Source organism: Papilio polytes, unplaced genomic scaffold (genome assembly GCF_000836215.1).
Source record: "Papilio polytes unplaced genomic scaffold, Ppol_1.0 DF824191.1, whole genome shotgun sequence".
Taxonomy (NCBI): Eukaryota; Metazoa; Arthropoda; class Insecta; order Lepidoptera; family Papilionidae; genus Papilio; species Papilio polytes.
Window position 1 is genome coordinate 1,925,293 of NW_013525013.1, and position 24,046 is coordinate 1,949,338.

Consider the following 24,046-nt stretch of genomic DNA (forward strand, 5'->3'; position numbering starts at 1 on the left):
TTTTTCAAGTAATTATTTTAGGACCGACCAATATTCGCACTCGTTGCTATAGCAACCAAGGTCAAACTCACTGCTTCAACATGGTTAAAAAAAAGTAAGTCAAATAAGGCTCAATTAATAACAGGTAGGAATTTAGATATTACATTTACGTTTAACGATTACCACCAGAAATCAAAATAATTAAATGTTCCTTTGTAATACCAGCTGTATTTTCAGAACTTTCTTTACATAGAATAACTGATTTGTTTGAACCATTACTGAAACAAATATTTAGTTTTAAATATGTAAAAGTTAACGTAAGAATGGCACTATCGAATGGATTTAATTACACGACCGACAGCGAAAATCCTCTTTGGCTGGAAGGGATAAACAAGTAAGTTTTATAAAATTATACTTAGATGAAAACTGGTTTAAAACAATACTTACCTATTCATAATGAATTGGCAAACATACGGTCAATTCCCACATTGTTGATTGGCCAGAAAATCATTGGAAGAAAAAGTACCTACAGTTTACAATGAATTTCGCACCTATCTACAATGTTCTTATGTTTAAGTCTTTTTCAGGAAACTGAAAGAAACTCATATAAAAAATGGCAGTCGTATATCATCACCGATTTATGAAAAAACAAACTCTAGATTGGAATGCAGGTATTTATATTAAATAAACGTCCCCACCCTAGTGGCTTGTAGCCTACGCTATGTTAGGGTCGACTAGGACATAGTTAAAACTGGTCCAATGCGTTTTGGGACTTCATGTGTTTTCTAAACTCTATCTATAATTTTAAATAGATCAATGCGGAGGACATCGTTAGACGCTACTATCGACATTCAAAAGAAACAGAAAAAACATCCTTTTGCACATTCCGCTGGCACACTTCGTAACAACCATGGTACTATTTTTAAAATTGTTACAAAATTTTTTGGTATAACAAATTTACTAACTTTGATAAGGAAAAGTAAGTTTCAATTGAACATAATTACGCTATTAATTTTTAATGTAGATAAATTATTATTTTTTTACTCTAAGATCATGAGATGAATAAGAAGCCAAATGCGAGGCCAAAAAAGTTAGATTGGGGGGATTCTATGGGCCGGCATGACGTCACCAATGATTTTCTCTCCGACCTCCTCCCGCACTACGTCACTCCGCGACACAGGCCGCACAACGATAATGATTTTACCGATGTTATTATTGGACGCAGTAAGTATAATAGCTAATTTCAATACGCTCTAAATATATCCTATAGACATAAAAGAATTTTTATTTCAGGGCATGACACATTTAAACCAAATAAAACAGTTCCCGAAGAGTACAAAAGTGTTGCAAATCACACAAATAGACCAAAGAAATCTGGCGCTAAAAACATTTCAAAAGCCACATCTAAAATGACCCCCAGAGATATTGAAAAAGCGATGAATGATTTCGTTATACCCGAACTACCTCAAGGAAGATTGTTGGAGATAAAAATATTCTCCAACTGGGGTGATAAATTTCTAGTCGGTTTGAATGGATTAGAAATATTTGATATAAACGGTGAAGTTGTTAATATTGAAAAGGTATGCACGAACATCAAGTTTGAATACTGCAAGGAAAGCAGGACGTTAATATCGTGGTATATGGTATAGATATGGTCTGATTCGGAGAGTGGTGACTGCACGCGATACGGGCGCACGGAGAGCATCATCGACGGTGTGGTACGGACTACTGACGACCTTCACATCTGGAGTGCGCCCGCGCCCTCCGCCGCCCCCGCAGCCCCCATCGCCCTCAGCGTGCTGCTGGCCAAGTGCACCACACTCGCACTGCTTAGACTCTGGGTAAGTGCGATATTTTTTGTTTGACAAAGTTTTCATTGTTTCCCTTGATATGCATTTATAGCTTCATCGAGCTTAGGTGGAAGGCCCTCGACCTTTAAGTAACAAAGGTCGAGGGCTTGCTTAGGAACCTTGGCTCGGGATATTGCTTCGTTATTGTTACGGGAATTGGAAATACAAGTATAACTGATAACATAGCTAGATTTGGGTAATTATAGGGTAGTATTATGGAGCTTCAAGGAATTATTGGGTGTTATAGGTGATCGAAGTTATGGACGTAATAATCTTCAATTTAACTAAATTAGGAAAAACTATTCCTCGTGTTTACTTTTTTCACTACTCTAATGTATGTTATAGATTAATTTATATTTATACTCTAAATTTATAGGTACCTTTTATACTACTTAAATTTTGTTTTTAAAATAATAATGTATAGAACTACAACAAGTCTCGTATATATTCGACGCGCGGCGTTCGTCTCGTGCAAATCAAACTGGACGACCAAGTTATATTCCAAGGCGAGATCGCGCGGTCCAGCGGGGCGCTGAAAGGACATTTACAATCTTTTGGTGATGTAAGTATAACTTGAATTTTAGATTTAGTGCTACACTAAGTCAATCAAGAAAAAAAAGTTACGGCTCCATCAATTGTAAGTCTTTTCAAATATTTGGTACGCCCAACGTTGAAGGTTTTATAACAAATTTTCAGACGATTTTATTCACAAAAGACTCGACAATATTAGAGCGAATATTGGTAAACGACAAGAATTTCCAAGAAGTACTGAAGGAGAGCGACAACGGCGCGGACTACGGCATCGTGGAGAAGCGGCCGCCGACCGCGAGCGAGCGCGCGCCGAGCCCCGCCGCGCGCCGCAGCCCGCGCCGCCGCAGCGCCGCCGACAACTACGTCGCCAACGTCGTCAAAATTGTGCTCATGTCCAACTGGGGACAGAAACATATCATTGGACTGACGGGTAAGTCTCATTTAAATATCCTTTTTATTGAATTTTATCATCTGTCTCTATACTAACTAAACTGCAATAACCATAATAACTCCAAAACTACTGGACTGATTTCAAAAATTCCTGCACCATTACAAAACGTACGTTATCACTGAGTAACATACTAATATTATAAATGAGAAAGTTTAGATAAATGGATAAATGTTTGCTAAAATTAACTGCTGAACAGATCTCGATAAGATTTGGCACAGATGTAGATATAGTTGGATAGTCCTGAAGAACACTTCTTTTTTTTAATTCCACGCGGACGATGTTTCGAGCAACATATTATGAAATATGTGATTTAAATCAAATTATTTTTTAGAGTAAGATTTTCAGTTCATTACCACAATATCATAATTTTGTATAAGTTCCCTTATCACAATTTAGAAAACACCTTTACGTATCCGACAAAAAAAGTTACTTGCGTTTAAGAGATCTCAAATGAGATACAAAGATCTTATACATATAGATGTAACTATTTTTTCGAACAGAGTATCTTTAGTCGACAGTTGGTAGGTATCGAGGTCCTGCGCTACAACAAGCCGGTGGGCGTGCGGCGCTCGTACGCGTACTCGGCGTACATCAGCGACGAGCGCATGGACGAGTGCGACAGCGTCGCCGACTGCCGCTGCCTCTTCAACGGCACCAACATCACCACGCACTTCGACGACATGTGGTGCACCAACTTCGCGCCCGGCACCAAGTTCTGTCACATCGTTGTCGAGTTGAAGGAACCCACTCTTATAACTAGTGTGTTGTATACTCTCTTGTGCCCTGTACAGTTCTTAGTTGTCAAAATATGACAAAAGATTTTTAAGTAGCGTGTGAATTTTTTTTTGAAGTTAAATAGAGTCGTCTTTTTTGACCGACTTTAGTATGTAAATACTAAAGACCAATGGTTGTTCGGTAACCCTTAATTCGATAGTGACCTGTATAATAATAATAATATAAGAATAAAGTTTCGTTGTTTACAGGATCAATATAGCTTTGGTTCCTTAACTAGAAAATCCTGTTCTTAATGTGTCGGCCAACTTTAAAAAATCTACTAAACCAGTTCATTTCATATCTAAATATGATGTAACAAAAAAAAAATTGATGCCATAAATTCGTCGTATTAAGGGCTGTACACGGTGTATGCTAGGTATAAGGATGTGGAACTACAACGGCAGCCTGGAGCTGTCGTACATCGGCGCGAAGCACGTGCGCGTGTACGTGGACGGCGGCGCGCTGCACTGCCGCCCGCTGCTGCTGCGCCGCGCGCCCGGCGACACCGCCTACGACTACGTGCAGCACATCGACCTCGCCGATATCGACGACAGGTCTTACTTGCAGATATCGAAGTGTCCCATACAATGTCCCTAGTTTTTTAATAAGAAAAGGGGGCAAACGGGCAGCAAGAACCACTGATCAACGACATGGACATCCGCAATACTAGCGGAACTACACATGCGTTGCCGGCCTTTGAGGAAATAGTAGGCTCGCTTCTTGAAGTACCATAAATCGTTTTGGTTTGGAAATAACATCGAGTTTAAATTTGAAGTGCTTTTGTCGACGACCTAATCCTCTTCTCTTCATAAAAAAATCTATCTAACAATATTATTTGACCATTACAGGTACAGAACGATAATCAAGTGAACTTCTTTCTTGATTGTTTAACTTCATTCTAGCATCAAAGTATTTGAGTGTTTTTTTGCACGTGGTCATTTTAGATTTGAGGAAGCGTCAGAGGAGAGTTACCGCATGGAGTGCGCGGTGTACGGCCCCGGCGGCGGCACCGCTGCGCCCAGCGGCTTCGTGCTGCAGATCAGCATCTTCTCCACGTGGGGAGACCCTTACTACGTGGGTCTGAGTGGCGTCGAACTATACGATCCCGACGGCAACCAGATACCGGTCACAGAGTCCAGTATGTACCCTGGTATTAGCTAGACGACCAACCACATCGGGATTTTTAACAGTGGCTATTTTAGTTTCATATTTTTGCCATCTTTGCCAGTACAGTTACACTCACTAACGCCAGTTATCGTTTACACTGTGCTGGTCGATTGCCAGTCCAGTTATTGAACGCTAAAAACTGTACTGGCTAAGTGTGAACCGCGCATTAATCTTTTGATAACACCGCCCCCTTTTTGGTATCGGGGAGAAAATATTTAAATAACACTGTGTTTTCCGGGGGAAGTGTTTTAAATGAAATTTGTCCCACTAAAACCCCCTCGGTGCTCTGTTCAATAAAAATGGGTTCCGGGATCTCCACGAAACTCAACAACTAACACCGCCCCCTAGCGTCAAAATGCGGACTCTCATATAAGATTGTAGCAACGCAGTATGTCTGTCAGACGTGTGCGCGCACCCGTCGAGTGTGAACGTGCTGTACGAGCAGGGCGGCGACGTGCGCACGCCCGCGCGCCTCGTGGACGGCTGCAACGCGCGCGCCGCCGCCGCGCACCACGCCTGGCTCGCGCCCGTGCTGCCGCACACGCTCAACAGGTATACAATAAAACTGATTATTCCCAACCGTCACCACGTGGGGACAGATGAGAATTAAAAGTTTCATCCGTCCCACTTTTACGACGAGTCGACGGTTTGACTTATTTTATTTCTTAACACTTCCATCTGTCACCTTATTGGCGATAGTGGGACTAAAAGGTGAGACAGATGAATTTTTTATTCTCACCTGTGCACTCAACTTGCAAATGCAAGCAGACTACGTAAAAAAGGGGCAAAAATGCCCTAGACATTTATATCTTTGTTTTCGACTTTTTGAATATCGCTTGTATTGATCGAATTCAGTAAAAGTTATAGCTCCATATTTTCGCCTCTATTTTTGCTATTACTCTTCGTATGATTTCCTTGAATATCTAAAATTTTAGGGTATTCTTCGTGTTCGACGTGCCGGTGACAGTTTACGGAATGAAGATATGGAACTACGGCAAGACTCCGGCGCGCGGTGTCAAGGAGTTTGCTGTGAGATCAATATTTTTATAACTCACATGTGTGACGTCATAGTTTTTTAGTTCATATGTCCTATGATATATAGAGTAGGCAGATTAACAATAAAGTCTGGTTATGGTCAGATCCTAATGGACGACCTGCTAGTACACAACGGAACATTGGAGCGCGTCAAGGGGGAGGAGATCGCGCCGCAGTGGATCTCCCTGCGTAGCGACGACCCGGACAACTTGCCCAGGTAATATTTAATATCTATAGCTAGCTATCGCCCGCGACTCCGGCCGCGTATATTTAAAAAAAAAATAAGCCGACTATGTGCTCTTGCAGATTATCCTCAACATCTATGCCAAATTTCATCGAGATCCATTCAGCAGTTTAGACTACAAACTCCAAAATACATCCATCCATACATCTAAACTTTCGAATTTATAACATTCCATATATCTTTATTTCTTATTCTCTATATAATACATTTTACAAGAATATAAAAATAAAATAAGATACATTATATAAAAAATAGAGCACCACCGGCTGCGGAATCCGATAACTCGAGCAGCCAGTGGTCAGGGCTGCAGAGACAGGAACCTCCTCACTAGTCGTGCGGTTTCTATAATAACCGCCTTTTGAATCGGGCCCTTAATCCAACTGCCTAGCGATTAGATTAGAATAGATAGTAAGATTAGTAATAATAAAGAATTTCGTCTCTGTATTAAAAAATGTAACTAAATGTGTGTACATTGCAGTCCTTCTAATAGCAGTCGTCGGTCAACAACGAGCGGCTCGTACCAGTGCGCGGACCAGCGCGCGCGCCCCCACACCAGCGTGCTCTCTGACGTGCACACCTACAAATACTGACACACATAACTTTTAAACAATGAAGAGAATCGTTCCGAATGGATTTAACGCTTAATGGTCCTTAAAATCTTGGTATTCAGTCAATTTCTTCATATAACCTTCAAATGGCCGCCTCATAGCAGCTTCTGACGCAGTAAATGTGTCAATGCAGACGAAACTCGAAGTTAGAATGAGCATCGAGATATGTACCTTTCTTCATAACCAATCATATTTCCAAGTTAATGTGTAAAAACAGTACTAATCCCAAAGCTTTAAAACTTTGCCCCATTTTTATACCCCGTTTATGAAATGAGTTTGTTCGTTTAGCAAACTTTTGTTATACGATTGTGAAGTAGTTTAAAATATAAGTTCGATTTTTAAAAAATGATTAGTAGTGATAATTTAATAATTATATAGGTAACAAAGTAAAAATTAGATTTTTGAACGAAAAAAAATTGCATCTTTAAAAATCTGCTTTTACGTCCCATGTCTTTTTTTCTTGATTTTTTGCATTGAATTATAAATTTATAAATTTTCAGCTATTGTAACAATGTAGCGTTTTATGACACCAATCTTTGGCATCGTTGAAACATTCTATCAAAGTTTCCTAAAAAATATCATTATGTTAATGCTAAGGATTTTATTTATTTAAAAAAACATAAGATACCTGTTACTTTAATTTTTGTAACTTTGTACTTAATTCACGCAAACTTAGAATAACAAAGTAGACTGCACAACGCCAAAATACTTTTTCTATAAAATTATATAATCTGTTACAATCTACAATTAATTTAGAATTCCTTACGTTAATGTTAACTTTAAATAATAGAAATTATTCCCGTCGTTGTTTATTGTAATGTAAACGCACTTTTGTACGAGATTAAACATGATTATTCATAAAATGTTGTTTTTTTTTAAATATTCGAAAATTGCGAAATCTTGTTAACATTAACAAGGGGGCGCCTACGAGCATTTAGGGTTACCGGTGCGCATAAAATTCTTAATTTCTTTAGAAATTTACCCAGGTTCAATACAAAACCAAACAATGCAAATAATTTGAGCCGAGTTGAGTATCCGTAGTAAGTGCTTACAATTAAAATTAACATAATCTAAATTGTAGACTACTTTTTGTTCATAATTGACAATATCGAGTAGTCGTAAGTTAGTATCTTGCTCATGGCCTCAGTATAAGCGATTAAAACTACATGAAATTTCAGCACACGTGATTTTTTTAGGAATTCGGAAATTAAAAAATGGCGACATTCACTCGAGCAGTTGCCGTTCCCTCATTGGTCAATATATGACATAATTAGTTCCCAAATATAGCACTGCCTTGATCTATGTAGATCTATAATTTTCTTGGTATTTCTACTACTTTTTAGCTGATAGGCATTTTAAATAAAACGAACAGATTGTTTTAACTTATTTTATTTTCTATATTAACAAATCACAGATTGTAATTCATACTATCCAAATCTACATACGGTTGAGGACAAGGAAGAACTTAAGGGAAAATATGACAAACACAAACGAGCACATTTTCCTTCTACAGAAGCGATGTATGATAACAATAAACATTGTCATGTAAAATTACGACAAAATTAGGAACTTTTGAATCAAATTAAATGGATATTAAATAAAATAATGTCTGTGAAGATGAAGACTTATTTTTTTAGTCTGTTAAGACACATTTAAGTTTAAGAAATTAATGGTTTTAAAAAAACAACAAAATACGAAAGAATAAGAAAGTCTAAGTGACCACACAGTAAACTAACATTGGACAACTGACATTTCATATTTTGTCATAACCTTAGCCGAACATTATCGTCTACATTTCAGTCTATAAATACAATACAAATTCAAGATATACAAGACGTTAAAATAATAACTGGGGAAATGAATCCATCTCAAAATTTTAACCACACCAAGCGTTAGCGACAAAGTTTGAAATACGAAAATTTTATTTTTAAATAAGTAATCCAACTTTATTGAATCCATTCACTGATCTCTATAAATGGACAGGCTATAAGACGTGGTATTTAGTGCCTGTATGATCTTTGTCATTTTTACGCTGAGTCGTGGTTGGTGGTGGTGGCAAGGATACAAATTAATAATTTAAAGTCACGAAAATGTCCTACCCATTTATTAAAATCAGTGATTACATAATATTGCCCTTGACTACTTTTTCACTTTTAAAATATGGTCAAAATCGTATGAGAAAACCCTCCTTAATAAATGTTTGTAATTAAATCAAATGTTTCTCATAGTCAATGAGATATGTATAACGTCAAATATAAAAATACTTACAACCTGAGTGGACATAATTCGAGTGTATTTATTATCTAGCTGAAGAAATACACAGATTTGAGTACGTTATCGATGTGGAAGTCTCCGCGCGGCGGCACGCGCCCCAACACGCTGTTCACACGCTTCTTATTCTCTGTGCCTAAACCTTCGCCTGTATCTATTTCACTGAAACATATATTAGTTTGTTAGTTTTAGAATAATTTTTATACGTACACCAAATAATAAAATTTATTTACCTCTGAGAGTAGCTGTAGCGCTGCACGAGGAACTTGGAAAGATCCTCCAGGATCGGCTGCGAGTGCAACGCCACGAACTGTTCACGGCAAATCTGACAGACAAATGTACATTTAGGAACATTAAACTGTGCTTTGAAATATAATACGAAATTAAATGTTTATTTAAATGGTTCAAGTATCTAAAACAATGTGTTTTACGGTAGATTTAAGAGGAAGGTGGAAGTTTTAAGAGAGCAGCGTGGCATAATGTATTGGTAAGGATGCGGCATAACGGTATATCGAAAGTGGTGTGTGAGTGTTGTGTGACAGCTTGACGGCATAGTGTGTACGCATGTCGGTGTAGTGTGGGGGCATCTCTTCGTAATATGACATCATGTAGTGTGGGGGCGTGTCGGCGTAGTGTGGGTGCTTAATGGTGTATTATGACGTCATGTCGACATAGTGTGGCGGCATTTCATCTTAATATCACGTCATATTGTAGTGTGTGGGCGCGTCGGCTTAATATGGAAGCATGTCAATGTAACGTGTCGACGACTACGTCGACACGTTACATTGACATGCCCACCCACACTAGTGGGTGCTTAATGGTGTATTATGACGTCATGTCGACATAGTGTGGGGACACCTCGTCGTCTTATGACGTCATGTCGGCAAAGTGTGGCGGTGTGCACCTTGTTCATGGTGTCGACGGTGTCGGGGTGCGTCCAGTAGCAGTCGTGCACGGAGACGAAGGCGAGCCCGGCGGCGGCGCAGTGCAGCCCCGTAGTCATCATGTGCGTGGAGTCCAGCGAGTGGATGAAGTTTGGCGGGAATGCGTTGCGCTGCTTCATTGTGCACGGACGTCTGGAATAATATAGAAAATGTTATAATATGATAATGTCACACATCAAAGGAATGGAACAAGTTGGCTGCCCCAGTGTTCCCGTCCAGTTATAACACACCCTGCTCTTGAAGGCACCCACGTTATAACGTGGGTGCCTTCAAGAGCGGGGTGAATCGGCACTTATTAAGCTAGCGCGCTCTATCCTTCGGCCGCGTCTTCACTTAGGTGAGGTGGAGTCGTGGTCAAGCGATGGTTTATTTATGTTAAAAAAAATGACTATCTGAACAGTCATAACCGTAATACGACATTTCTTCCTAACCTGATTTATAAGCAAAATTGCCTAAAAATAATATTAGGTCTTAAATACAATATTTAGGATCATCAGAAATACGGGGTAGAAAATAAGATTTATACCGTAGTACCCTCCTCCACATCTGTTAAGCTACAGCATAAAATTGTTTTGAAAAACACGATGTTCTGAGCAGATCACATATTTGAAAGCCTGTACACTTATATTTTTTATTATAATGTAATGCATGGCTTGACACTGACTGGTGATGGTCTAGCGGAGCGGCGAGGGCGGTGGCGGGCGACGCGCGGCGGTAGTAGGGCTGCAGCACGGCCAGCCCCAGCGGCGTCACCCACTCCACGCTCTCGCCGCACACGCCCGATATCAGCCTGCACACACACACAAACACATACATTCAAATGTACACTCATAAAGATTATAAAATGGATTAGAAAATCAATTTGTAATATACGAAAAAATGCAATATACTTCCGGAATATGGTAAAGGTATTTATAGTCTAATACAAGTTTTTTAATATGAGAACGTGGAAGTTTTTTTTATTTATTTAAAGGTAGCAAACAAGCAAGCCGGAATCCTCCACAAAGGCGAAGTGACCGTTGCTCAGACATTCGTAGTAGAGGATGCGTTGCCTACCCTTAATCAACGGTGGACGAAACGCACATAAAGAGGATATTTCCCTCTCTAATGCGTCTCCAGCGTCAAGTACACGTTCTCTTCCTACCATTTTTTATAAGTAAAGGGGTGGGAAAAAAAGGGACTAAAGTTGGACCTCGGGGACCACACTCATCAGACGAAACGCGAAAGTTTCTGTTGTTTAGGCAATATCAATTTATAATGACAAGAGAATGCAAGTCTCACTTAGCGCAGTCAGTGAACCAGTCTTGTATAAGCTTGGTGGAGGTGAACATCTCCCGAAGGCTGTCGAAGGTCTTCGTGGTGAGGTACTGCGAGCATGCCCACACTTGATCCTTGGGGAACTCCTCGATATCTACAAAAACATTATTGTTAGAACGAAAGGAGAACGAAAAGAGGGAGGGGGGGAGAGATAAACCCTTAAATGCCTTTTTCCCCTTTTTTAAATACCTAAAATTGAAACGGGTAGTATATTAAGTATAGATTAAAGAAAAATAAAGAAAAAAATGATTTCTCAAAAATCTATTGTGTGAAGAAGAATAGACTGATGTATAAATGCATCATCGTCATCATCAACTTGCCCTTATCCCTTACGGAGGGTCGGCACAGTATGTGCTGGTCTTCCATACATCTCTTGTAGCCGTCGTTAAATATTATATGCTATTATGCATTTAAGGGTAAGAAGGGGTTAGTGGTACCTTTCAACTGCTTAGCGATCTGCAGCCTGGCGCCGTGCTTGGTGACTCCGTACACGGTGGTCATCACCGTCTGTTTGATCACCTTCCTGCGCACGAAGCCCGCCAGCACCTGCGCCGCGGGCACGCCGCTCGCCGCGTCGCGCGCCCGCATCTCCTCTACCTGCAAGCGAAAACATACCTTAACTGTATATCATTAGAGTTCACACTGTATACTACTAAAGCTAATAAAGTTTTCAAACATATTGTGTGTTTGAATATCCCGTTTTTTTTACTATAATATTTGCACAATGATATATTGTTTAAAGATATATTGACGCTAAATTTTTGTATATTCTAAATTTGTTGTTTTAAATTACTGCCTATACCACTTTCCTAAGTGAATGAAAGATATTAAATAACATAACTCACGCCCGTTACTCAGAAAGGTAAGCAGAGAACACACTCTCTCGCTTCTACATTTAAACGCATCATGTTTGTCGTTTTCGGATGCTCTTATTGTAAGTATTGCAATCTTACTAATCTTATAAATGCGAAAGGTTAGATCGATGGTTACTTGATGAACCTTGATGATTTCTTGATTTTATTAAGGAAGAAGTCTGGATAGACATAAGCTACTTACTTTTGTTTTTTTAATCCACACCGAAAGATAGCTTTATACAACAGTGGAAAAGCACAGTATAAGCATATACGATATATATGGTACTAGCTGTTGCTCGCGACTTCGCGTGAAATTAAAAAAAGGAATAATCTAGCCTCTCAATGATAACAAAGCTTTGTAATAGTAAAAGATTTTTTGAAATCGATCCATTATTTTTTGAGTTATTCCAATGCATACAAAAATCCAAAAAATCTGTCATAAAATTCCTTTTTCATTAGTATAAAAGTGAAATTGACCATTTTAGCGACAGTGGTGTAGACGTCCTGCGGGCGCGGCAGCGGGGCGAGGTTGACTGCGGCCGCGCCCGCAGCGTCCCCGCCCAGCGCCGCGTAGTGCTGCAGCCCGTTGCAGGACCCGTCCTGGTGCACCGGGAACCCGCACAAGTACTCTGCAAATACACAAAACATACATTAATTAATCTATATCTATACTATTATAATAAAGTGTAAACACACACTTCTTTGTTGCCTAAGATGTCAGCAATTACAGCATATTTCTGAAAAAATCTTTTTTTAATGAAAATTGAAGTGTATATAACATCAAAAAAATCCAGATTTCTCGAAAATTAGTGTGGAAAGTTATAATATAAGGAGGATAAAATCCTGTTTCTCTGGCTCTATTAGAGGAGTAGGATAAGGAGATAGATGACGAATTCTCGGACATGTATCGTTGCTAATAACGAAATCATATTTTTTTCTGCCCGTCTGTCCGCAAAATGTAATTGTTTCGGTAATCACCAGAACGGGTAGTACGTTTTTAACGAGACTTTGACCAGAAGGTAGATGATTCACGCGGGCATGTTAAAACCTACCTTATTTTTTATTCCGCGCGCTAACAAAATTTACGGCAGCTTGTATACAATGAAATTTTAAGAAATTTTAAGAAAGAGAAAAATGTATACATCATGATAGATTACCTTCAGGGTTGGGAGACCTGACAGCGTTGGCGATCTCCATGCAGCAGGCAAGCGTCTGCCAGGGCTCCTCGGAGCGCTGCCACCAGCCCTCGCCCTCCAGCGGCCGGTCCGCCGAGTCCAGGATCTTGTCCAATATACTCTGCGCGTACTCGTATCTGAAAACAATACAGAACTTATAAAAAAAAGTAATTTTTGATGTTTTTACGAAAAACTTTTTTGAAAACTGAGTAACCTATGACAAAATGCCTTTTAACGTGTATCATTTTTTTTTATTATAAAGGTAGCAAATGAAAAAGCGGCCACGTGCATTTGCCGAAATAGCGAAGCGATCTTTACCTATAGACATTTGCATTATAAAAAAAGGGAACGTGAATTTGACGGTGAAGACACATAGGAAGGAGAAACATCCTCTCTATGAGCATCTCCTCCTCCGTCGATTAAGGATAGGCAACACATGCGCTATTGCGAATGGGCAGCCGTCGCTTTGCCAAATTGGCGATCCGAGTGGCCGCTTTTAGCTTTGTTGAACATTGCCAGTTTCCCCGCCTGTACCTTTCATCGAGGGTGTTGTTTTTCATGGTGCCAGTGAGGTTGACAGCGTGCAGCAGCAGCCAGCGCAGGCCGGTGGGCCCGAGCGGGCGGCGACGCCCCAGCCGCAGCAGCGCGCGCGCCGCGTCCGCCCCCAGCGCGGACACGTGCGGCCCCACCGCGTACACGCGCCCGCGGAAGTCCATGTTGTGCGGCAACCAGAACATACTGTCCCTGGATACACCAATATTCACTCATTACAAAATGTACTAATGAAAAAGTAACTCTTTTTTTTAATTTACGTTGTTAACACAATTTTTTTCAATGCTATTTTCGTTATAGCATCGCAAATACATCATCTTTCCAATATCGGGAATTTTTTTTTATAATGTTACAAACAGACAGTCCAATTTTATTATATGTATTGATAGATTATAGAGATCAGTTTGAGAGAATCTTGTAACAAACACGCATTCGTTACTTTCATATTTAAAATATTAGTATAAGTGTATGATTAACAGTTCTAGCTGCGTACATATATTAGTCAAAATTACAACAATATTAATATTATAATACTTGAAGATTAAGGGATCTTTAATGAAATTCCTGTAGCTATTTTTACTATTACCTATAGCATAAAAATGTATTTTACCTATAATGATTAGAGAGTGATAGTTTGTACAGTGCGTCGCACCACAGCGAGTGCATGTCTGCGCGAGCGCGGTTGATAGCGAGCCGTCGCTTGAAGTTGGCGGCGGCGCTGGCCCCGCCCCCGCCTCCGCCGGCCCCGCCCCCTGGGAACTGAGACGCGTCCAGTGACGACGCCGGGGACGGAATATCCAATTTCTTGTTTCCACCTGACCTGTAACGAAACATTTACTTATATTAAGAGCTGTCTATGATGGTTTGACTTGTATTTTATGCGTTAATTCAAAAATTTAATTAATAATTAAACCCCTATATTTTCAAATGCTTAATAATGTACCATTTTACTACTAAGGCTAATCCAACAGAGAAATTACAATGTTTTAATTAAATACCTGAAAACTTTAATCTGCAAGTCCAGGATAGGCTGGTTGATGACCCAGGGCACCTCCCCCAGCTGGTTGAGGCTGTCCAGCACAGGGTACAGCGCCTGTTGAGGTGACTCTTCTATCCGCTTCATTTGATTTGACACGTAAAATGGCAACCTGTTAAGAAATTTAAATGTTTAAGACATTTACTAAAGTAAATGTAGTTTGGTACATAAAAAAATGAGTTTATAACTGCCTAGTTAAAATTTAGTTACTCTCGCATGTTTGATTGTGTGAAAATTCAGAAATCTCACTGATTACAAATATGAATGTTTGGGTGGATGTTTGTTACCGCGTCATTTCAGATTCGCTGAATGAATTTGGATGACTATTGGAACATATAAATTAATCTGAAATAGCGCATATGGTTTTTGGAGTCGTTCAATTCTAAGGAAGTCGCTGACAAATCCCCTTAGACAAAGTATTATTCGATTATTGTGTTGACCCTCCAGTCTAAAATTACATACATATTTAACCTTAGAGAGGTCACGTGTTCAACACGGTTATATTCCTTTGGGTTTTGACATATTTTGTTGATTTTACTAGCGATATGGGTATCAAAACTCAATTTGTATATAGTTTCTGAGGTATTGCAACGGAGTAGTAGCGTTGTACCGTATGAGCGGAGTGTCAGTGAGCAGGTACGCGCCGGCGCGGTGGTGTCGCCAGGGCGCGGGCGGGGCGCGCGTGGGCGCGAGCGCGGCGCGCAGGCGCAGGGCGGGGCGCGCCGCCGCCGCCCACAGCCGCGCCACCGCCGGGTGCGGCTTCAGCTCCAGCCGCACCAGCCAGCCCCACGGACGGTGCACCTTGTATACCGCTGGTAGCTTCTTTCTGAAATAACAACCATCATCTTATCCTACTACCGAAAGATCGGCGCAACAGGTTTTTGTCCTCCACATAACTATCATCGTTCATCTCATTCATCACTCCCTTCTTGATCGTCACCTTTCACGCAATCCATCCAACTCTCTATAGGTCTCTACCAGTGTCCTACACTTATAACTAACGTTCTCCTCGTCACATGCGATGCATCCCTCCTCATAGCATGCCCATGCAAATTTTGATGAATACAGAACTAGAATATATAAATCTATAGTAACATAATAAAGAAGAAAGATTTGTATTTTTGTACGTATGGGAATAACGCAAAAAATGACTGATTTTAAAAAATTTTTCACCATTAAAAAGCTATGTTATCACTGAGTAACATAGGACATAGTTTTATTATTTTTTTAATACACAGACGGAGTTGTGAGCAACTGCTAGTGTTTTGTATACTATCTTTTCTTATTAATTTACCGTTAACAAGAGTTTTGTTAGATAATTGCAAACTGGTTATGGTTTTTAGGTAAATTTGTTTTGTAGATTTAAAAAATAACATACTGATACTTACTGTTTGTGATTTGCTTTAAAAATGTTGACATCTATTTTGACATCATTAATAATGATGTTATACAAAAACTTTCCGATATTCTGACGCATTTCCATGGGCCATGGTGTCTCATCTAAATCCTGTAAAATAGATACTAGTTCACTTACTTGAACGAATATAGGTCAAAGAGACATTTTCAAATCTATTTAGCATAACCAGAAATATAAAACTCTTGCCATATTACGGAAAATATGGAAATAATTATTTTCATTAGATAGTGATGTAAAAAAGAAGCTAATCGTTGCGACATTTAGGCTAAGGACCTGTCCCACCTCTGGCTGATAGAAACTCAGGTAGCTTAAAAATGACGACACTATCAGCTAAGGGAACAAAATCCGATATTTCCCTCACACATGTCACATATAATTGTTATCAATTTAAAATCTGGTGGGACAGGCCCTAAGACTTTCACTGTAATAACCAGTCCTGACATTAAAAATGCACAATATTTCTGATATTTTGATGTTTTTTCCTATGAACTCACCAGACTAGCACCATCTCTGTTGAGATGCTCCAGCACCTGCCACGCCTGGCGGCCGTTGTACGGCTGCTGCGAGCCGTCCACGGAGCGCCGCTGCAAGTACCACTCGCAGTACTTCTCGTATATCTGCTCCATTTTATTCAGCACGCCGTTACGTCGGTACTGCTCTATTTGATATCTAATACAAAAAATGTAATATAAAGACATTTTTTTTTTATTTTTGTATGTAACAAAGAAAGTTGAAAATTACTCGACCTATTTTAAACATTCTTTTACCATAAAAAGGCATATTCTTACTAACTACTACATTTATGTCCAAACTTTTTCACTCCACACAAATTAAGTCATGAGCTAAAGCCTGTATTTTTTTCCAAAATGCAAAAAAAAAATAAAGCATGGCACAGAAAAGTCTAACATTAAGACTACCTATATAACTATTAACTGTTTCCTAGAAATTAATGAAAAAATCCTGTAATCCTAAACAATATCTTTGCTTGTGCCCTATGGTTGACATTAGATATACACCAAGTATAAAACCTATATCAGGGTGTTTTTAAACAATTTTCGTAACATACTTACTTATGATATACTTGAGTGCCGAGAGAGCGCTGCAACAGTTTGAGAGTAGGACTGTAACTCTCACTGCCATCAACTAACTTGTAAATCTCACCCATCATTAGTTCTACAAATTGATCCACCTACAAAAAAAAAAACCCTCGTTTATTAATGTGTCAGAATTTAATTTACCACTGAGTATTATAAATGCCAATACTTGGCTGGATGTTTTTTTTTTTGTTTTTTATTAGGGCTCTATGCCGCCCTTTTTCCCCTAACATTTTTTTTTATTATGGGGCTTGGGGAGCGTGTGTATATTTATTTCTTTATTATTTTTTAAAGTTAAAACTTTAACATACATTAAAATCTTATTTCTATGTAATACAGTTTATATGTAAGTGGATGGATGGATGTTTGTTACTATGTATATAACAGCTCAACGGTGTCAATGAAATTTTGCAAAAACATTTAACGCAGTTTGGAACAACATATGGGCTAATTATATAATATGTTACCTCTAAAACTTTAAGATAAGGGTACAAAGTGATAGCAGAATGTGAGGCGTTGCTTTGAGACTTCAAAGTACTTAGGTTACGTATAAACGCCTCCTTTATAACTGTACGCCACTCTTGTTCCGTTTCATGTAACTTTGCCCTCTGGAACAAAAAAAAACACAATAAATGATATAACATTTATAATTGTAGTTTATTAAAAAAACACTTGTTTGTGTTTGTTTAGTTTATTGTTTAAGAAGTAATTTCAAATTTGAGTAAGTGTAACATTTGTATGACTGTTTTTATTAATTTTCAGTCACTAAATAACAAAATATTGATAATCTAAACAAATTTAAGATAAAATCATGATAACTTACATATAATTTCACACTCTCTGTTTCAACATCTTGCACTGCGATATTTTGAACTTCAATTTCTCCGTTAATCTCCATATCAAACTGCATCTGTCCTTTCTTCTTCATATCTTCTAGACTGAGTAGCCCTTCAGCTGGTGAACTAAGCAGGCCTTTTCTATTTGTTGTATCATTTAGTTTTAATTTTTCCAGTAACGGACAGTCGTAATCTAGGACTGGTGGAGTGTAAGTTGGTACAAAATCAGGTTGCAATCTATGAATTGCGTTTAATACAACTTCACGCTGATCATAGACAAACTTTGTTTTATCTAATAGATCATTTAATGTAATACCCTGAAAAAAACAACTTATATGAATTTTTAAAAACCCTCATTATAGATACTACGCCATTTTGAGAAAAAAATATTAAACCACTTTATTTTTCAAATAGAAACTAATTTAACAAAAAACGCAATGAAGTCGCTTCCTGGTCAGAATTTTTATATCCTTGGTCAAACTATATAACCACAAAATAGATATTTTGAATTTTTGTTACCTTTTCTTGCATCTTTTGATTATAGAATTCTAATACTGTTGGCTTCTGTTTAGTCACACTTTTCTCTATACATTCAAATATTGCTGCAAATGTTTGAGCATTGGGAGTTATTCCATCCTCTTCCATAAATGACAAGAGTTCTTTGGCATTATCTATTTTTCCCTGGAAAAACAAAAAGTAACATTTTAAAGTCAAAGACACGACTTAATGTTTTTTGCATTAGTAATTTAAATTTAATTATTTATCTATTATAATGAGGAAAGATTTGTATTTTTGTACGTAATGAAATACCTCAAAAACGACTGGGCTGATTTTAAAAGTTCTTTTACGTTAGAAAGGTAATTTATCTGTAACATGTTACCTGTGATGCATACCCATGCAGCAATGTATTGTAAACTTTGACATCCATAATTTTAGGATTGTCGTGTGAATGTGCTTGCTTCTTTCTGTAATACTGTAAAACTTGATGACCCTGGAAATAAAAAAATCATAAAAGTGTACAGCTTTGTAAAATAAATTTACTAAGAATTTATATTTTTCTACAACCAGTTCTGAATGATAATATGTGGGGTCATCAACCTTATTCGTCTAAAATCACTTTTAATAATACATTCCAATAAACCTACTAGCTTAGTAAATCAAAGTAAAATATTAAAATCAAACAACCCAAAATCTGTGTTATTTAAAATGTTATCAAATTCATCTTTCTGCACATAGATAAAAATAATCAGGCAAGCTACTGCCTTAAATTTAGGTTATCTAGACACAGACGGATGGTGGTAAAATGTAGTTTTAGCAATTTAGCTAATAACCAAACTTAGCAGACTTAATAATATTTTAACCTGACTAATAAGAGAATAATGTTTTACATGTGTATACTTTTATGTATGTGGGTTTGTATGTATTGTAAATGACTTTCAAAGGAACTTACATAAACCTAAACACCTGAACTCATATCAATAAGTAAGGTGACATTTGATTCTTCTTGGTGTCAGTCAGATTTTGTTTTTTTTTTATTATCAAAATATTATGTTATATTTCTTACCTCTTGTATCATATTAAGTGAACACAAAAGCTGCAGATGCGCAGTGAGCAGCTTGTGCAATGCTTGCTGTTTGCCTCGCTTCTCCAACTCCCGAATATCCTGCTTCATATTGATCTCCTGGGCCATTCTGCGTTTCTCCTTCATCTTCTTCTTTTTTTGCTTTATTGCCTGCTGACTGTAAAATAAATAGAAATTATGTGACCAAGGTATAGTCGTAAGTTCTAAAATTATTTGTTTATTATATAAACTGTGTCAAAAGATTGATATGCATTTAATACTTAAACGGTAAATCAACATAAAACAACAATGAAATAAATCAGACATAGACAAGTTTAAAAGTAAATTTAATTAAGCTACAATTAGTAGAGACCACAATATTAGCTTTTGCAAGTAACAGTACATTTTAATAAAAATATATGATTCTTACGCTTTCTTTATGTTCAACTTCTTAACATTGACAGATTCACTCAGCCCTTCATCAAAATCATCTCTAGGTTCTATTTCATGATGAAATACTGACTCTTCACAAACATCTAGCGCAGGGTGGGCAATACCTTGAAGTCTGAAATAATAATTATCTGTGTTTAAATAAGATTATTATTTTAATAAAGATAAACACAAAACTACCCTCCAAAACTTAATAATTCTTTTACAAATAGTAAGTTTTTTTATCAGTCTATTTGTATTCCAACATTTTTATGTCCTCAAAAATAATTCAAGTTATTTAGTCTACCATAATTAGCTTCCATTAACTAAAACAAGATTATAAACATAAAGTTGCATACTTACTGGTAATTGGACATTTGGTTCATAAATTCTCTATCATAATTTTCCAATGGATTATCTACAAACAACTCTTTGAAAACAGCATGGGGACCCTTTGGTAACACCTGAGACTCAACATTTACATTATCTGGTTTCTTAATCGGAGACATGCCAAGGTCAAACTCCTGTGTCAGTCCCTCATTAATAGCATACCGTAAATCCTGCAAACGCTGATCATAGATTGTAGCCCTACGAAAATTGTAATAACTCTCTTTCACCATATTTATATACTGACTGGTTTTAAACCTTTCTTCAATTGTGGATATTTTATGATGAGTAAAAACTAAAGCACATTCATCATCTTCTAATTTTATATCTTTGTTTATCACTGGCACTGTTGTGTTCTTTAAAATCTTCTCTTTAACACTCTGCAGTAGTTCTTGATCTACTTTTATGTTATCTTTTTTTGTAGTTTTTTTAGTAAGTTGATGAAGTTGACCAAGTGAAACGGAACTAGAGGCTAGTTTGGATAAGTGTGTAGCATGTAATTTACTGATTGACACCTTCATCTCTGTCATCGCAGACTCTCCAACTGGAATTATAACATTCGTTGTTTACATTTGGAAACCAAAACATCCGATGACATTAAAATAAACATTATACCTTCAAGCAGCTCTCCATATTTTTTGTAATTGCTATGTTTTAGCTTTTTTTTATGCGATCTAACGCTGGCAGGTTTTGTTGACTGATGCCTCGTGAGAATGTTGAACTCTAAAACAACGCCGAAAAGTTATGCAACACATAAATATAAGGTTATAAATAAAAGCGCAGCGCTTTTAAAACAAAGTTTATCTTCGGATTATTTAACCCCATTTCTTAAGGATAAAATCCGTACCTCGATTTTGTGCCTGGAGAAAAACCTTTTGACAGAATGAACATTTTAAATCCGCAGCTCGTATAATTTTTAAAGTACATTGAGGTAAACCAACCCCGTGAAAAGTACCAGGGTAGATTTTCTTGGCTGAAATGAGACGGTGCATATCACTTAAGAATACAAATCACAAATATGCAAAATCAAGCATGCCGATAATAGGGCACTTTTACGAAAACCACGTGAAATTGAAGTCTCAAACTAAAAAAAAATATCAAAATAATCACAGATTCCGTAAAAAGTTCAGAAATTGAAATACAAATGTACAGAAACAGAGTATAGAAAAACATTGTCAACTGTCAACTAAAGTCTTTCAATAAAAACGTTGGTCTATGGTTTGTACCATTGTTTCATTGTTGTCAATTAGCTGTCATTGTCATGTTTGACATTAATAAATAAATAATTTATTAAACAAAAATTGCTATTAATTATAAGAAAACCATATTTATTAATAAAAGAGACAATTAAGAAGTAGAATTCAACTAAGTGTATTTACATTATTTTACCAGAACGAAGCCACAGTTTACCTAAATCAAATATGGAAGATAAAACTTTTATTTGTAAGTAGGAAATCAATTAAAATCGTTTCCTAGTGCTTATTTTTCAAAAATAAAACGATAATAATTTGTATTTTAGGGACTCCTGAGTTAGTTACCAAGTTTTTAGAGGCACGATTTGAAAACGAATGGTTATTTCAAAAAAAGAAACAACCATGGAAGTAAGCATGTTTGTCTGTATATTATTATTGTATTAACCTTATTTGTTATTAGAATCCTTATTTTACCAAAAGCCAGCAAATGGTATAGATAGGATGCACTACTATAGAAATGTAGTATATATGTAAACAAAATTCTTGCCTTGTTCATCATGATTTACTATTTTTGTTATTTAGGGAATTTTATAGCATACTTCTTGAAAGTGGATTTCCAGAGGAAATGACCATTGACCATGTTAGAAAGAAATGGTCATACACATATGATGTAAGTATGTTTTATAATAAAAACAAAATAATTAAAACATTAAAGTGTGTTTTATTCTTTTGTTTTGCTATTTTTTACAAACTACTACATTTTAATTTAGTTTACTTAATTAAGGGAGTCAAAATTAATTCATATACTAGCTAATTGTTATAAACAATGATCAATTAATGTTACAGATGTACAAAATAGCAAAGAAAACTAAAAACAAAAGTTGGAAATACTACAAATTATTTGAAAAAAACTTAGAAATATCTAAAGCATTAGAGAAATATTCATCATGTAAGTATTATAGGACATATTCACGACTTTTGCCCGCAACCCTATCCACATGAAATTTAAAAACCATAGTAAGTAGCCTATGTGTTCTTGACTATGCTATACATCTATGCTAAATTTCATCCAGATCTATTCAGCTGTATAGGCTACAAACTCTAACAAACATCTATTCATCCATCCATCTCAAATTTCGCATTTGTAAATGATTGATGATATAATATTGATTTGAAAACTACAATAATAAATATACCACTGGTTGCATGAGTCACCAGATTTTACAGCTGGTGGTGCTCAAATTTTACATTATATGTTTTATCTTACTAATATTATAATTGCGAAAGTTTAGATGGATGGATGGATGTTTGTTAGAGTTTGTAGCCTAAACGGCTGAAGGGATCTCAATGAAATTTGGTATAGATGTAGAGGATAGTCTGGAAGAACACATAGGCTACTCACTTTTGTTTTTTTTTAATTCCGCGCGGACGGTGTCGCGGGAGAAAGCTAGTTTTATATAAATCATGTAAAATATATTATGTAGTAATTAAGTGAATTAAGAAATATGGAAAAATTGCATATGTCACTGTGGTTTTTTCCATTGTTTTATACTTTTTTTTTAATTCAGGGAATAATGAGTGGCGTTTGAAATTGATCTCATGTATATCTGAGACAAAGCAATTCAAGTTGGATTTCCAGACAATGTGGATGTAAGTAAATTTTTACATAAGTCCACTGAATGTATTTGAATATTTTACTTATACAAATATTTGTTTCAGGACTGTGGAAAAATCATTGCGTCTTGAAAATTTACCTATAGATTGCTTCATACAGGACCTAAAAGGATTGTGGCATCATTTAAGAATGACATTTCAGGTATTATTATATAAATAAAAAAACTGACTTTAAAAAATTTAAAATTTATTCCCATAGAAGTAACTCACAGTAATAATGCATTCATCTCATTACCTTTACCGCCAAAATCAATGTTTTTTTTTATATATCAGTGTGTACAGTCAAAGAATTAAATTCGGTTCCCACTTGGATCTTTATGTTATATACAAATTTTCCCAATATAATTATATTTGCAGCGTAAACACAGATGTAAACTAAGAAATGGCACAGGAGGAGCGGATTCATGGCCATTATATGAGACCATGTTGTCTTACTATCAGAAGTTTGAGCCCAGCTATCTAGCTTGGATGGAGTCAGACTCTACAAGTAAATTCATCGGCGAACAGAAAAAGACCAAGAAACTTTGCCTATACAATGAAAGAAAGGAGAATTGTACTGAAGAATTCCAATGTAAGTATAAGCGAGCGTTCGCACGGACGCGAAAACGCTAGGCGGTAACTATGTGTCAAAATAGAACGTATGGGATTGTATGAAGCTGTTCATACG

At 37.0% G+C, this 24,046-nt stretch overlaps 3 protein-coding genes across 5 annotated transcripts in view; 2 read left to right on the top strand and 1 right to left on the bottom strand.

The window, feature by feature from the left end:
* The first annotated feature begins 16 nt into the window (after positions 1 to 16).
* LOC106110950 (uncharacterized protein KIAA0556-like) lies at positions 17 to 7,135 on the top strand. Of its 3 annotated transcripts, none has more exons than XM_013292918.1 (16): positions 17 to 124; positions 217 to 373; positions 567 to 650; positions 792 to 892; positions 1,030 to 1,203; positions 1,273 to 1,559; positions 1,629 to 1,820; positions 2,254 to 2,391; positions 2,526 to 2,790; positions 3,337 to 3,570; positions 3,962 to 4,139; positions 4,530 to 4,723; positions 5,154 to 5,304; positions 5,688 to 5,781; positions 5,892 to 6,004; positions 6,510 to 7,135. In XM_013292918.1, exons 2-16 carry the CDS (start codon positions 303 to 305, stop codon positions 6,619 to 6,621), a joined length of 2,388 nt encoding a protein of 795 aa, XP_013148372.1. In that variant the 5' UTR covers positions 17 to 124; positions 217 to 302; the 3' UTR covers positions 6,622 to 7,135. The 3 variants fall into 3 exon arrangements, with proteins under 3 accessions (XP_013148372.1, XP_013148373.1, XP_013148374.1); XM_013292919.1 differs by having other exon boundaries at positions 22 to 124; positions 205 to 373; XM_013292920.1 differs by having other exon boundaries at positions 58 to 94.
* Positions 7,136 to 8,012: 877 nt separating this feature from the next.
* On the bottom strand, positions 8,013 to 21,638 carry LOC106110813 (DNA-directed RNA polymerase, mitochondrial). The gene is made up of 24 exons (XM_013292718.1): positions 21,360 to 21,638; positions 21,128 to 21,235; positions 20,489 to 21,056; positions 20,127 to 20,261; positions 19,700 to 19,874; positions 19,016 to 19,126; positions 18,655 to 18,816; positions 18,123 to 18,452; positions 17,767 to 17,907; positions 17,276 to 17,394; positions 16,700 to 16,874; positions 16,177 to 16,295; positions 15,399 to 15,614; positions 14,751 to 14,900; positions 14,363 to 14,572; positions 13,735 to 13,944; positions 13,183 to 13,337; positions 12,503 to 12,654; positions 11,609 to 11,768; positions 11,136 to 11,265; positions 10,519 to 10,644; positions 9,815 to 9,986; positions 9,144 to 9,235; positions 8,013 to 9,072 (listed from the first exon to the last, which is right to left on the bottom strand). The coding sequence occupies exons 1-24, from the start codon at positions 21,502 to 21,504 to the stop codon at positions 8,943 to 8,945; spliced, it is 4,191 nt and encodes a 1,396-aa protein (XP_013148172.1). The 5' UTR covers positions 21,505 to 21,638; the 3' UTR covers positions 8,013 to 8,942.
* Positions 21,639 to 21,803: 165 nt separating this feature from the next.
* The window catches only part of LOC106110814 (zinc finger and SCAN domain-containing protein 31-like), a 12,323-nt gene continuing 10,080 nt past the window's right edge, over positions 21,804 to 24,046 (top strand). The window contains exons 1-7 of the mRNA XM_013292719.1: positions 21,804 to 21,955; positions 22,032 to 22,113; positions 22,288 to 22,375; positions 22,552 to 22,654; positions 23,274 to 23,355; positions 23,425 to 23,521; positions 23,737 to 23,950. Coding sequence (XP_013148173.1) covers positions 21,934 to 21,955; positions 22,032 to 22,113; positions 22,288 to 22,375; positions 22,552 to 22,654; positions 23,274 to 23,355; positions 23,425 to 23,521; positions 23,737 to 23,950 — 688 coding nt within the window. The 5' untranslated portion in view covers positions 21,804 to 21,933. The remainder of the gene's footprint in view (positions 21,956 to 22,031; positions 22,114 to 22,287; positions 22,376 to 22,551; positions 22,655 to 23,273; positions 23,356 to 23,424; positions 23,522 to 23,736; positions 23,951 to 24,046) is intronic.

Coding starts and splice junctions, on each gene's coding strand:
- LOC106110950 (XM_013292918.1), top strand. CDS start 303: ATGGCACTATCGAATGGATTTAATTACACGACCGACAGCGAAAATCCT. Junction 893..1,029: donor CACACTTCGTAACAACCATG/GTACTATTTTTA, acceptor TTTTACTCTAAG/ATCATGAGATGAATAAGAAG. Junction 2,392..2,525: donor ATTTACAATCTTTTGGTGAT/GTAAGTATAACT, acceptor ACAAATTTTCAG/ACGATTTTATTCACAAAAGA.
- LOC106110813 (XM_013292718.1), bottom strand. CDS start 21,504: ATGCACCGTCTCATTTCAGCCAAGAAAATCTACCCTGGTACTTTTCAC. Junction 12,655..13,182: donor CAGGTCTCCCAACCCTGAAG/GTAATCTATCAT, acceptor GTGTATTTGCAG/AGTACTTGTGCGGGTTCCCG. Junction 9,073..9,143: donor CGCTACAGCTACTCTCAGAG/GTAAATAAATTT, acceptor TATATGTTTCAG/TGAAATAGATACAGGCGAAG.